This window comes from Rhipicephalus microplus, chromosome 9 (assembly GCF_043290135.1).
Source record: "Rhipicephalus microplus isolate Deutch F79 chromosome 9, USDA_Rmic, whole genome shotgun sequence".
Classification (NCBI taxonomy): Eukaryota; Metazoa; Arthropoda; class Arachnida; order Ixodida; family Ixodidae; genus Rhipicephalus; species Rhipicephalus microplus.
The window spans coordinates 9,552,229-9,566,887 of record NC_134708.1 but is presented as its reverse complement, the minus strand read 5'-3'; the positions used below and the strand labels follow the sequence as shown (position 1 = coordinate 9,566,887).

The 14,659-nt window shown below is 48.2% G+C and overlaps 2 protein-coding genes across 3 annotated transcripts in view; one reads left to right on the top strand and one right to left on the bottom strand.

Annotated features, from left to right (window-relative positions):
• The window catches only part of LOC119164846 (uncharacterized), a 145,801-nt gene that overhangs the window by 40,680 nt on the left and 90,462 nt on the right, over window positions 1-14,659 (bottom strand). The gene's annotated exons all lie outside the window — the stretch shown is intronic.
• LOC119163451 (uncharacterized) overlaps window positions 2,629-14,659 on the top strand; it is a 36,166-nt gene continuing 24,135 nt past the window's right edge. Inside the window, exon 1 of the mRNA XM_037415454.2 lies at window positions 2,629-2,834. Within this exon, the coding sequence (XP_037271351.2) occupies window positions 2,777-2,834 (58 nt within the window). The 5' untranslated portion in view covers window positions 2,629-2,776. The remainder of the gene's footprint in view (window positions 2,835-14,659) is intronic.

Here is a 14,659-nt window from a genome sequence, read left to right as displayed (position 1 = left end):
ATCCGAGCGACGCATCGCAGGCGCGTCCCACCAGGCCGGCGCGGGGATTGAATAAAGGCATTCAGGCGTGTTCCGCTCTTGACGCTATTACACACACGTGGATACCCGTCTTTTCTTTCTATTTTTACTTGTTTTTCTTGTTTTAAATGGTAAGCGACGTTTCACAATCCGGCGCATTGCCGCGGTTGCGAATCCGCGCCCATGTCTTCGCGCTCGCCACAGCGTGGAGAAGCGACGTGAGTGCTGCCAGTAGGAAGGCCAGCATACGAAAACGAAATCAAAGCATGCAAAAAAGGAACAAGCAGTGCGACGCAACTGTGTAAGACAGCTAGCGAGCAGCCTGAAAGTAAAAGCGGCTCGCAAAGAAACACACAGCTCCAAGGCCGGACCTCGGCCAAGTCGTATACTTCTCGGAAGAAAGAAGAGGGCCTGTGCCGAGACGGCAGCCGAGATGAAACGAAGAAACCTCTCCTTGTTCTTCTCTCGTATTGTCTTTCTTTCCTCAACAGTATTTTCTTTTCGTTCACTCATTTTTGTTTTCTCTGTGTTTGTTTCAGGGCCAGGGCTACCTTCCAGGCGGATAAGATGCATTTGTCCCTCCACTTTTCGAGTTCTGACAGCCTGGCGAAAAACCCAGACCCTTGCGGCGAATTCTAATAGGAGTTTTAGAAGGGTATACTGCAAGTCAGAGCACGCAGGACTATTTCTCATTTAAGAAAACTGGCGACAAGAGATAGGCGAAGGCAGAGGAGCTGGGCTGGGAAGTCTGCGTCTACTGTGTTCTTATTTTTTCATTCACGTACCTGAGCATGCCTTGAATAGGGGAACTTCAATGCGATAAATCGTCGACAGTTACATAGCGTATTTGGAAGAAGATAAAACAAGAACAAAATAACTGAAAAAAAAAACGTTGTACAGAATTAGAGAAGAAAAAAAAGTACATCTATTCGAACGCGTATTTCGTACTGCGGAGCACATATTTCAACTGAAATACCTATGTTGGTTCGTGTGCTTGTATGTGCGTGCGTGTATACACGCATGCAAAACAGAAAAATTTCGGGGTGCGAAACTACGCCACCTCCCACCCCACCCCACCTCACTGACTGCACCAGTGATTCAAACAGTTCATGCGTGCTACCCTGTTGCCGCAAAAGCATGGTGTCATGTAGGTAAAAATGAAAAAAAAAAAGAGAGGGAGGGGAGTGGCAGATGAACGAGTTGATAATAAAGCTTTTCGTGCATCCCAACCGAGTGCCCAGTCACTGGGAGTGGTCACGGAGAACTCGAGCTGCGGGAGTCAAGATCTTCTTGAGAAAAACTTGTGCCGACGTTGCATTGACTATACATGAGGACACTTCACTGAAGGTCATGCACTGTATTCAAAAGCTTCCCGTAGGGGTTGTTTTTATCCATTACCTCTTTTTTGTTTCTGATGCAAATAGCGGTAAGGATGCCTGAGAGTTACAGAAGTTGCAGTTTTTTTTTTTCTTGAAGACGTATCATCTCTGCTATCAAACACATCTAGTATGTCAGACCATTTAGAGCAGGAGGGCGTGTCATCAACAACAACCGTCGTAACTAGCAAAAAAAAAAAAAAGCTACACGAGGCACTCGAAAAGGAAGCCTTCGAAAGCATCGAAATTGCCGATCTCGAGAGCAAAAAGAAGGTCCCGAAGGCTGAGAGGCTCAGAGCAATTAAAGAAGAGTCATAGCTCAAGGAAGCTTGCGAAACGCCTCGTAACCATTACTGAAGAGCAGGTCGGGTCGACCAGCAGTCAGGCTCATGCTATCTGGTGTCCCCAAAAACGACGTTCCAAACAGGACGCTGCTGCGAGAAGACGAAGCTTCCACTGTCAGGCCGCTGTCTCGAACGGCGAGGGCGTAGCTGGTACCCCACCCACAGTCACCTGCGGGGCGCGTTGCGTGGACCAGCGCCCATGCGTGTCCGAGGGGGTGGCGAATGCGCGGGAAAGAGGAGGAGGAGGAGGTCGAAACCGTTACCGGCTCCGACTCAACAACCCCCTCGCCTCGACGGTGGTTGTGGTGAAGTAAGCGCTCGCGGCAGCTCCAAGAACGCGCTTGGCGCTCGAAACAATTGGACGTCTGCGGAGCCGGTGGCAGTAGGTGCCGGATGATCATCACACCGTGAGCTGTACCGGAGTTTGAAGCGGTGTAGCGGCAAGTCGAACCCATCCTTCGCGTTTAGTGTAGATAATTCTTCGTGCAGTTTGTGAGCCAGGCTTTACGGCCTGTTGCAAGTGGACGGCCTTTGGAAATCGGCGTTGGTACGAACTTTCTCGGAGGAACTTTTCCAAGTCGTCTCTGCGAGGTTGTCCCGCAGTCTTCTGGAGATCAGCCGAGCAGCTCAATAGAACAGCCTTCACGCCTCGCAAAAAGTGCCGATTATGTTATTTCAAGCACGGTGGCGAAGTTGAAACTCCATTCGCAACTTTGTGCTCGTTACATGATTGAATTCCGCGTAGTCCGTTGAAGGTTCCTTAAACTCTGTACTCACCGAAAACTGGCCTGTGGAGTCACTAGCCCCGAGTTTTATTAAGCAAGGTGCTCTCTTACGACTCTGGTTCACTGGTCTCAAGCAGCAGTGTCTGCAAATTTCAAGGCCTTTTGCAAAAGACTGCTGAAGCACGCGACTTTCTTCGCTTCCTCAAGAAGTCACAACACGTGGTGTACCGCGGCCCGTATTTGCAGTCGAGAACACCTTCCAGAGCTGAATCACTTGTCGAGGAGGCCATATTCGCCTTCGTCGCCCCAAAGCATGGCTCGACCAAATGTGTGGACGGCTGTGGCTGCAGCATGCATCATTGTCACCAGCTGTGAGTACACTATCGTTCAGACTCTTTCAACGAAGAAGTGTGGCAGCTTGGGCTAGTTGGTATGGCATGACGATAGTTATAGCGCGAGAACAAAACGACGACACAGAGACAAGAAGGAGCGCTCGTGTCTTTCGTGTCCTTCTTGTCTCTGTGTCGTCGTTTTGTTCTCGCGCTATAACTATCGTCTTTCAACGAGCGTACTCAATGTGGTCAATATTAGTGACAAGTGAGGTCCATATTTCCCGACTTTAATAGACCCGAAGGTGTATTGCATTGCATTTGAACACTCCATTCAATGGGAAGGCCATGATATAGAGAGCAACAATGACAGATTTCACAAGCCCCCCCCCCCCCAAAAAAAAACAAACACACTTGCAGTGTTGATAGTTTCAAGGTGGCGTCGATACGCTCATATTTTCTAACGCGAGAAAACAAATAAGTGAAATACTGAGGGAACGAAGCACGTACTCCTCCAACAAATCAAATCAAACGACGAAAGCACACAGATTCTAGCCTGGCATACCTTATGGACGCATTCGTAGGTTTACCTTACTGCGTGATACAGTGTAACAGCGACCTTAATTTGCAAGTGTGCGCACCACATCCTTTGGTAAGGGTGTCGAACGCAGTGAGAACGAATCAGTTGTAGTTAACTGAGGCAGTGTAAAAAAAAAAAAAAACTGACACACAGCGAACCACCGTTTTGCCTTCGGCTCATGTATCGAATGCTTAAACGACGCTCAACGCGACGAGAAAAGTACAAGTACTTTAACCTCGCTAGGACATTTGCTGGTGCATGTTCAATAACTTTTCTGTACATGCAACTAAGTTTGTCTCAACTACAAGTTTAGTAAGTATTAAGCTTTATTTTTTTTTATTGTAGCAGCAGCAGTGAGGAGATATCCAACATAACCGATATGTAGCATTACAATTTTTCACTCCAAGTGATAGAGAGGGAAAGGCTAAGTGAAAGGCAGGAAGGTTAACCAGAAAAATATATATATTGACGCGTGTGTACTGGTGGACCAAAACGACAATAAGGGGATTTGGCGGACACCAGGTAGTGGAGCTCTGGCTGATTAAAGATAAAGAAGGCGATCTTGCTGTTCGGCTGCTGAGAGTCGCTGTGTCAACGTTCATCTGCCTTTGGTTCGCGCTGCACCGCGACACTGGTGGAAGTGCTGGGACGCAACCCTACCTAATGCTCCATACTCCCACTGGGAGCCGTTCATCCAGCTCGGACGCATTGTGACCCATTGCAACTCCCGTGCACCGGTTCAGTCGGCGGCTGATAGGCCTCGCTCCAGAGTTCACGCCTTCTACGGAACCTCGCAAGTGCCGATTACCTCTCCAAATGGCCAACGCCAGTCCGCAACCGGCGCCCCAAGGCCCCCTGCCAACACAGCCTTCACAGGTAACCATCTTTCAACCGCTGGTTCCCTATCACTTTAGTGGCGGCGCCCATGAGGACGTGGACGACTGGCTTGAGCACTACGAGCGTGTCGCCAAGATTAATCTGTGGCCTGAACAAGAAAAGCTCTCGCGCGCCTATTTCTACCTTGACGGCGGTGCGAAAATTTGGTATGAAAACAGAGAAGCCAGTCTCTTAACTTGGGGCGACTTCCGACAACAGCTTGTCGATACGTTCACCAATGTCGATCGACGCGACCGTGCGCAGCAGCTGTTGGAGCTACGGGTTCAAAAACCCAATGAAAGCGTTACTATGTTTGCTGAAGATATGACTCGTCTTTATCGTCGAGCTGACCCGAACTTGAGCGAAGATAGGAAGTTGAGCTACCTCATGCGCGGCGTTAAGGAGCAACTTTTCGCCGGGCTACTGCGCCACCCTCCAAGTACCGTAGCTGACTTCATCAAGGAGGCTACGGCTATCGAGCGGGCGCTCCATCAACGATGCAGGCAGTATCATCGAATCTCTAGCAGCGACCTAATCAATGCTGCCGCCTTACCTGAGGATCAAAGCTCCCTGCGAGACCTCATTAGGGAAATAGTTCGCGAAGAACTTCAAAAGTTCCGGAATCCAGTTGCTCAAACCCCCGTTGCGTCCGTCGCTGAACTGGTACGCGACGAAATCCGCCACGCCTTTTCTACCGCTGGTCCTGGTGACGAGCACCGTCCCATGAGCTATGCCGATGCTCTGCGACGTTCACCATCTGGTACATCGCCGCCATATCACCCAGTGCCGACGGCCCCTTGGTCACCGCGGCAAGAGCAGACCCTGAGCCGACCGCCAAGCCAACCGACGTACCACCAGGCGTCCACAGCAGCACCATGGACATCGTCGCAAGAAGGGAGGCTCAGACGTCCACCGCTCCGAAGAACAGACGCATGGCGCACAATCGATCGACGTCCACTATGCTTTAACTGCGGAGGCGCAGGTCATATTGCCCGTCATTGCTGGCACCGCAATGATTCGTTCCGCCAGCTTCGAACATGGTCTGACGATCGACGTGCGAACGAAGAATACATACCACGCCGTGAGGACGCCTCTTTCCATGGAGCCCGTTCTCACTTTTACGAATACCGTACTTCTGACGAGGAGGCAATACCTACCCGCCATCCAGGTCTGGGACGTCAATCCCGCTCTCCTTCTCCCGCTCATTCACCTTCGTCACACCGACGTACCTCCACGGACCTTAACGCAAGAAGGTCACCCAGCCCGCGACGGGGAAACTGAGGGCGGCGACCTCCGGGGGTAAGGTTGCAGGCCACGAGGATGACGACGAAAAGCCCCCATTACACGACGCTTTAAATACGACAAGACGTGAGAGCGACGACATTGTGACCGCTGACCTGAGTGTTTTTCTTGACGGCCAGAAAGTAACAGCCTTAGTCGACACCGGTGCCGACTTTTCTATCATCAGTCAGGACCTCGCCATGCGCCTCAAAAAAGTGAAGACACCGTGGACAGGCCCTCAAATAAGGACGGCAGGTGGTCAGTTATTGATGCCCTCTGGGAGATGCACAGCGAGAATTGACATAGGAGGTTCTTCTTTTGTTGCGTCGTTCGTCGTTCTCGCCGCATGCTGCAAGGATCTAATTATTGGTATGGACTTCTTACGAGAGTACGGTGCCGTCATCAATATCCCAGACAGTTTGATTACATTCCGTAACAGTTCGGGCGCACCTGATTGTACACAAGCGCGACCAAACCAATTGCGTCTAACTGATGACGATGTGGTTCTCCCTCCACGGTCATGCACGCCTGTTTCTGTGGCAGCCGCTGTCCAGTTTGACAGCGAAAGAGTAGCAGACCGAATAACCTCGCTCCTCTTCACACACAGCATTTCCGTCGCAAGAGGTATCGTCAGTGTCGCCGCTGGACGCACGGACTTGCTTCTGACAAATTTTAGTGATGAGCGCCGGCACCTTCGAAAAGACATGGCCGTCGCTTACTTCGACGATATCACAGACGCAGAAGGCTGCTTGGCAGTAGTCGACGAGGCGCCAAAACTTGATTCGACACCAGTTCTTGACGTTAGCACTACTTTGCCTAAGAACGAGCGAAAGAGGCTTCTTGAGCTACTGGCCGAATTCAAAGACTGCTTTTCGACAACATCAAGAGTTGGCCGCACACCTCTAACCAAGCATCGGATAATTACCGAGGACATGGCGAGACCAATTCACCAAAACCCCTATCGCGTGGCTGCAAGGGAACGCGAAGTGATACAAGAGCAAGTCGACAAAATGCTGGAAGATGACGTCATTCAGCCCTCAAAAAGCCCCTGGGCGTCACCTGTAGTCCTCGTTAAAAAAAAAGATGGCAGCCTGCGCTTCTGTGTAGATTACCGAAAACTCAATCAGGTGACAAAGAGAGATGTGTATCCACTCCCTCGTATAGATGACTCTCTCGACAGACTTTGACATGCTCGTTACTTTTCATCGATGGACCTAAGGAGTGGGTATTGGCAAATCGAGGTAGACCCAAGAGACCGCGAGAAGACTGCTTTTGTGACACCAGATGGCTTGTATGAATTTAAAGTCTTGCCCTTTGGTTTATGTTCAGCGCCTGCTACCTTTCAAAGACTTATGGATACCGTACTTTCTGGGTTGAAGTGGAAAACCTGCTTGGTCTACCTTGATGATGTCGTAGTTTTTGCCGCAACATTTGACCAGCACCTTAAAAGACTTGAGGCAGTTTTACAAGCCATACGGTCAGCGGGCTTGACGTTGAAGCCTGAAAAATGCCACTTTTGCTATGAAGAGCTGCAATTTCTTGGCCACGTTGTCAGTCACGCAGGCGTTCGTCCGGATCCTGGAAAGATCGCAGCTGTTGCACAGTTCCCGGTGCCGACTGATAAGAAGGCTGTCCGACGATTCCTCGGACTATGTGCGTATTATAGGCGATTCATCGCGGACTTCGCACGCATCGCATCACCGTTAACCCGCCTCACGAGAGAAGACGTTGCTTTCCAATGGAGCAACGAAAAGGAAGCTGCTTTTAACAACCTCCGCCAGCGACTACAGACGCCTCCAGTGCTTGCCCACTTTGATGAGAAAGCCCCAACGATGCTACACACGGATGCCAGCAATATTGGTTTGGGAGCTGTGCTTGTGCAGCTGCAAGAAGACACAGAAAGAGTAATCGCCTATGCAAGCCGAACACTAACACGCGCCGAGACTAATTACTCCACAACCGAGAAGGAATGCCTCGCCGTGGTATGGGCGGTCACAAAATTTCGCCCGTATTTATACGGCCGCCCTTTCAAAGTCATCAGCGACCACCACTCACTGTGTTGGTTGACAAATCTTAAAGATCCTACCGGGAGATTAGCGTGTTGGAGTCTCAGGCTGCAGGAGTACGACATGACTGTCGTACACAAGTCAGGAAAGCGCCACATGGACGCCGACTGTCTATCCCGCTCACCTATTCAATCGGCAACTCTTTCCGATGAGGATGAAACAGCATTTCTCGGTGTGCTTGACTCAACCGCTATTGCACAGCAACAACGTGGTGACCCTGAGTTACTTGCACTAATTAATTACCTGGAGGAAAGATCTCAGAAGGCACCAACTGTTTTCGTAAAAGCGTTGTCATCATTTTGCTTACGGAGTGGAGTGCTATACAAAAGAAACTTCTCTTCAACAGGATCTGCGTATTTGCTCGTCATCCCAGCAGCCCTTCGCTCCGAAGTACTCGAAGCATGCCACAACGAGGTGACTTCAGGCCACTTAGGTTACACAAGAACGTTGGCCAGAGTACGGCAGCGCTACTTCTGGCCAAGACTGACCGTAGCCGTAAAACACCATGTTCGTACTTGCCTCGACTGCCAGCGACGGAAGTCACCGCCGACTAAACCAGCTGGCCTCCTGCAGCCCGTGCAGGTCCCAAAAACACCATTCGACCAGATTGGCATGGATATTTTGGGCCCACTTCCTACTTCTAGTGCTGGGAACCGCTGGGTTATTGTCGCGACTGATTACCTTAACCGTTATGCTGAAACAAAGGCTATCCAGAGAGGTACAGCAGCGGAGGTGGCACAATTTTTCATCGAGAACGTTGTCCTGCGGCATGGTGCACCAAGCATCGTAATCACAGACAGAGGAACCGCATTTACGGCAGCTCTTCTGGAACAAGTCCTCATGCTGAGTGGAACAACCCATCGCAAGACCACCGCCTACCACCCGCAAACGAACGGGCTTACAGAGCGTCTGAACAAAACAATTGAAGACATGCTTTCAATGTACGTAGACGTCGAACACAAAAATTGGGATGAAATCTTGCCATATATCACGTTTGCATACAACACTGCCAAGCAAGAAACAACCCAGATGACCCCGTTCAGCCTAATTCACGGAAGGGAAGTACGAACCATGTTAGATGCGATGCTAGCGCACGAATGGGACGACATCGAACCGGACGCCGAGATGTTTACAGAACGAGCGGAAGAAGCAAGGCAACTAGCACGCCTGCGAATCCAGCAACAACAAGAGTACGACGCGAGCCGCTACAATTCTCGCCGCAGAACAGTCGTTTACCAGACCGGTGACAGAGTATGGGTTTGGACGCCCATACGGAAACGAGGACTCTCTGAAAAGCTCCTGAGGAGATACTTTGGGCCATATCTAGTACTGCGACGACTGAGTGATGTTACCTACGAGGTCGTCCCCGACACTTCATATAGTACGAGGCTTCGCCAGCACCGTCCCGAACTAGTTCACGTTGTGCGCATGAAGCCTTATGAAAGGTAGTGACTGCGCAAGACACTTCTTAAAGAACAGGCAAAAAAAAACTGCACTACTAGTTTAGCATCGGGGCGATGCTCATTAAGAGGGGGGCAAATGACGCGTGTGTACTGGTGGACCAAAACGACAATAAGGGGATTTGGCGGACACCAGGTAGTGGAGCTCTGGCTGATTAAAGATAAAGAAGGCGATCTTGCTGTTCGGCTGCTGAGAGTCGCTGTGTCAACGTTCATCTGCCTTTGGTTCGCGCTGCACCGCGACAATATATATTCCGGGTTACTACCCTGCACTAGGGAATGGATTAGGATGAACAGAAAGGTAAGGAAGGAAAAAAAGAGAGAAAGGGTAATGAATCTGAAGGAGAGGGAAAGAACGCGTGCGTAGGCTCGAGCAAGAGATTGCGCCTGCCGCGGTGGTTTAGTGGCTAAGGTACTCGGCTGCTGACCCGCAGGTCGCGGGATCGAATCCCGGCTGCGGCGGCCACATTTTCGGTGGAGGTGGAAATGCTGTAGGCCCGTGTGCTTAGATTTAGCTGCCCATTAGAGAACCCCAGGTGGTCGAAATTTCCGGAGCCCTCCACTACGGCGTCTCTCATAATCATACGGCGGTTTTGGGACGTTTAACCCGTACAATTATTACTATTAAGCACTGGAGTGCCGTTCAGTGAGGCCGGTTGACCGCAGAAACTTCAGCAGCATCTTCGTCATTCACTGGTTGGAAGCTTGAACAATCTGGCACTCCGAAATTAATTTTTCGGAAAGTGGCTGGTCGTCGAGGCGTATTAAAGTAGTTGAGAGCAGTTGTGATTGGGAGCTGTGGTGAGCACAGTGATACAGGACGTGCGCAATGGTTTTCTCACTGCCAGAGTGATCGCAGGCAGTACTGTCTGTCATTCCGATTCGGTCCGGAAAGGTGTTAGTGAATGAAGCTTCTAGCCACGGGCGGCAAAGGATGGTTGTTTCTGACTGGGATAATCGGGATGGAATTCTGAGATATGGCAACATAGAACTGCGGAGCACCTATGCACGCCTATGCACAGATGTTATGACTGTTTCGGTGCGGAGAGGTCGAGGTTGATATTACCTCGGCTACTTCATATCGATATCAAATTTACAAAGCAAAAAAAAAAAAACAAAGTTGTATATTGTAAATACTGACTCATACACTACATCTTCATGTAAGGTGATTGTCTAATAGGAGTTTTGGGTGGTTAATGTCCCGAAACCATGACAAAATATGAAAGACGCCGTAGTGGGCGGTTCCGAAAATGTCTACCGCGTGGTGTTTTTTTTTTAAATTCTCCCAAATCCTATGTACTATTGCAAGCACGGACCATCGAACATTTTCGCCTCCAGTATTGAGTATACATATTTAAAAGGCTGAAACATTGTGGAAGCTACATAGCACCTTAAAAAGTTATTTTATTCGATAAAACACGGTAGTTAGAAAAAGTATATAGGTTGGCATGACCGTGGCGGATAAAGGGCGTTCCGCTGCTGAGCACGGTATATCTCCGGTTTGGTTCGTAGACGTGGTGACCGCATTTTTTTCCCAGCAGATTTCTGCAAAAAAAAGCAATGTAACCTTGCTTCTTGCGGAAATTAAACTGCTCCCGTGGTCTTTACTTATCTAGAACACTTCCCAACGGCGTCCCTGACTACGCAATGTGTGGCCGAGAAATTTCATGCAACAGAAATCAGGCGAACCGAAATATGGTCATTTCAGTTGAGCTGCTGACGTCTGCAGCTTCGAACGACGTATCCTGTCTGGTCTTGACGAAGCAAAGTGGGGGCTGGATTATGAACAAAGTACCATGCACGTGGTTTATTTTAGTGATTTATGCTTATCACTTTTCTTATCACTAGTATCTCCCTTTAAGGGAAGACCATGGTGCCAGTCATGATGCCAGTCATTGACGTAAATCGAAAAAAAAAAACGCAACTCACGCGGACTCACTCAAGAAATATATTTGGCGCTTGCTCACTCTGGCTCAACAAAATATTCCTCAAGCAGGACTCAAGGTCAAAATATTACTCACCCGTACTCACTCAGACTCACGGTCCAATCTGAGTGTGAAAAAGACTGAGTGAGCTGAGTCATGAATGAGTATAGCGTGATTTACCCAATTTTAGTGACACACACGCATTCATGATGATGATAGTTTTGGTAAACACAGTACTCAACGAAGTTTCTGCGGCCGAACTAAACAGCAACCGACTGATCCTGACCGGCATTCCGTCAACGCATTGCTTCAGGCTTTTTAGTAGTAGTCGTCGTCGTAGAACAACTGTAGTGTATGCAGAAACCAGACAGGCTAAAACTCCAGTGCGCCGAAGGGAATATAAGGGAGAAAGGCGTAGTCCGTCCGGAAGGGTGGTGCCCCTAGTCCAATGCCCCACTGGCATGAGTCATCCGTTCAGTTCTTTGGATCCGTCGTAGCTGATATTCCAGGCACGGGCCAGACAGCAGCGCTTCCTGTTCGTCCCACGTGTCATTTGTGTCATGCTCTTCTTCGTGCTCTTCTTCGTGCACATGGGAGTGTGCTCCACACACTCCCATGTGATGTGAACAAGTGTTGGTGTGGCTCCACACCACGTACATGTGTCTCGATCTATACGCCAGGGGTGTCAAACACGCAGCTTGAGAATCTCTCACTTGATGCACATGACTGACTTCACCCAACATTTTTTAATATTCATAATAGGTAATTACATGCATGAGCTAGACAGCCACGACTGGTCTAAAGAATTGTTTGCCTGAGGCACCCAATGTGGTCAACATGTGTTGAAACGTAACCGTGAAACAGAAACAGTACTTCAGAATCGACGTCGAGATTTTAATCATTTTGGAGATCGGTATCGACATGGCGGATGTAACCCAGCAACCTCCAAATCTGTTTACGTTCAACTCGTATTTGATATATATATATATATATATATATATATATATATATATATATATATATATATATATATATATATATATATATATATATATATATATATATATATATATATATTTTGATATATATATATATATATATATATATATTATATATATATATATGATATATATATATATATTTGATATATATATATATATATATATATATATATATATATATATATATATATATATATATATATATATATATATATATATATATATATAAGGTTTTCTATAATGGTATACTTTGCTTACAATGTGTACGAACACCATGGAACCGAAGTTCTTGTAGCCCGTGTGCTTACATTGAGGCGCACGCTAAAGAACTCCACCCCCAGGTGGTCGAAATTTCCGGAGCCCTCCACTACGGCGTCTCTCATAATCAAATGGTGGTTTTGGGACGTTAAACCCCACAAATCAATCAATCAAATCAGCTAAAGAACTCCAGGAGGCCGAAATTCGCGGAGCCCCCCGCTACGACGTTCCTCATAATTATATCGTTGTCATGACGCCTATAAAGTTCCATAAATCATCATTATTAGTCCTCTACGGCGACGCACAGCGTTAAAGTGGACAGGAAACGACAGTTTCGCGTGACGATGCCAAGTCGCCGCGCGTACGCCGCGACAACGTTCGAATTCTTTCCTGTCAACAATGGGACAATATTCATGCAGACCCGCCCGTCCGACTGTACGATGTTGGCATAAGCGGCGCCGTTACAGAGGATGCGAAACACGCAATAAATTTCCTTTGTTTGCACAAAGTCAAGAGGGTAGCAAATAAAAAGAGAGATAACATGAATGAAAAAAAAAACGATAAAGAAAAGTAAGGGAAACAAAAACCGACTACCGCCAAGGACGGCAGTAACATCCGGGAGTAGTGCTGTTCTAAACGTACATTTGAGATACCTGCGTAATTGCGGAACTAAAAATAGCGGCAGTGTTTCCGAAGCACGAGGGAAAAGAAAAACCGATTGGGATGCGTGGAAGCCATGAAAGCTGGCCTGTTCGCACGCGCGTTGCTTATAAACAAATTCCACCGGACACACGTCAACGAAAATGCGGTGACGCTGTCGTTGGACGTTTATAGTATCGAGCGGTAGGCAAAAGCCGCCGTGCCCACCGCAGTTGCAGCCGTGTTTTCGCTGCTGCTTCCGCTGGTTGCCGTTTTGGGCAACGAATAAAAGAAAAAAACGATGGACCAACGAGATGCGTTGCACTTGTGCTTCTTATGTTTCCCTTATGCCCGTTTCTGTTTAAATATAAATTAATAGCCATTCAAAAAGGGCTGACAGTATCGATGAATGAATGAATGCTTGTTAGTTGTGCGGGAAGGCACGAAAGAGGCGAAATAAGCTTTTGACCGCTTTCTGTTACGAAGACCGTCGCGAGATACTGGTGGCAGCTGATCAGCACGAGGACTCGTCTGCGAAGACGGCTCGACGGAGTGGTTTGAGCGGCTTACTTTATTCAAAGATAATGATTATCTTTGTCAAAAGTGTGTCATTGCAATGTGCTGCGCAACATTTTTGACGCAACCCTTGTGTGGATCCAGCGGAAGCATGTTTACCTCCAATCACAAATAAGTGAGCATTGTGGATAGCTTTCTAATAGGCAGATAAATGGTCGTGATTGAAAAATGTGGAAGGCAGAAGGGTATGAATACTTTTGTAGTATTCACGCAAACTAAAAATGTTGCTCTGTTCGTTAACTAAAAAAAAAACGAATGAAAGCACGACTTCATCAAGATTTTTTCCCGAATTGTATACGGCTGCGATGACACACAAAAGACAAGCGCCTTTGACACGGCTGTTCAAGCTGCGATACACATTAAGACATTTCCATGTTTGCCCCGCCGCGGTGGTCTAGTGGCTAAGGTACTCGGCTGCTGACCCGCAGGTCGCGGGATCAAATCCCGGCTGCGGCGGCTACATTTCCGATGGAGGCGGAAATGTTGTAGGTCCGTGTGCTCAGATTTGGGTGCATGTTAAAGAACCCCAGGTGGTCAAAATTTCCGGAGCCCTCCACTACGGCGTCTCTCATAATCATATGGTGGTTTCGGGACGTTAAACCCCACATATCAATCAATCAAATATTTCCATGTTTGCCATACTCACCGGGCAAACTGTACGCGACCAATGTCCCCAGTCTGTTTGCGGGTGGTTTTTGCGATCTTGATTTGAGCGCATGGGCACAGCCGCAGCTCGTGCTTGGCGAATATGTCAGATTGGGAGTCGTATACACACACACACACACACACACACACACACACACACACACACACACACACACACACACACACACACACACACACACACACACACACACACACACAAAAAAAAAAAAAAACTCCTGAGACATGCGTATTTGAGTGCACCGTTTTCCGATAATGATGCCATTCCAATCAAGGACTTGTCGATATCGGTCTTTTCTGATGCAGCAATCTAATATCTTATCAAGATCGCTTTTCATTTCACGTGAGCACTTTTCATTGTTGACTGGACGGGAACGCATAGCCGTCATCGTTGACTGCAGTGTTCTGCCGCGGAGCACGTGAATGAAAGTCTATGTTAGATGGCGTTTGTGGTGCCCATTTTATACAATATGTGGGGTTTTACGTCCCTAAACCACGATATGACTGAGAGGAACGCCTTAAAGGATGTCTCGAGAAATTTC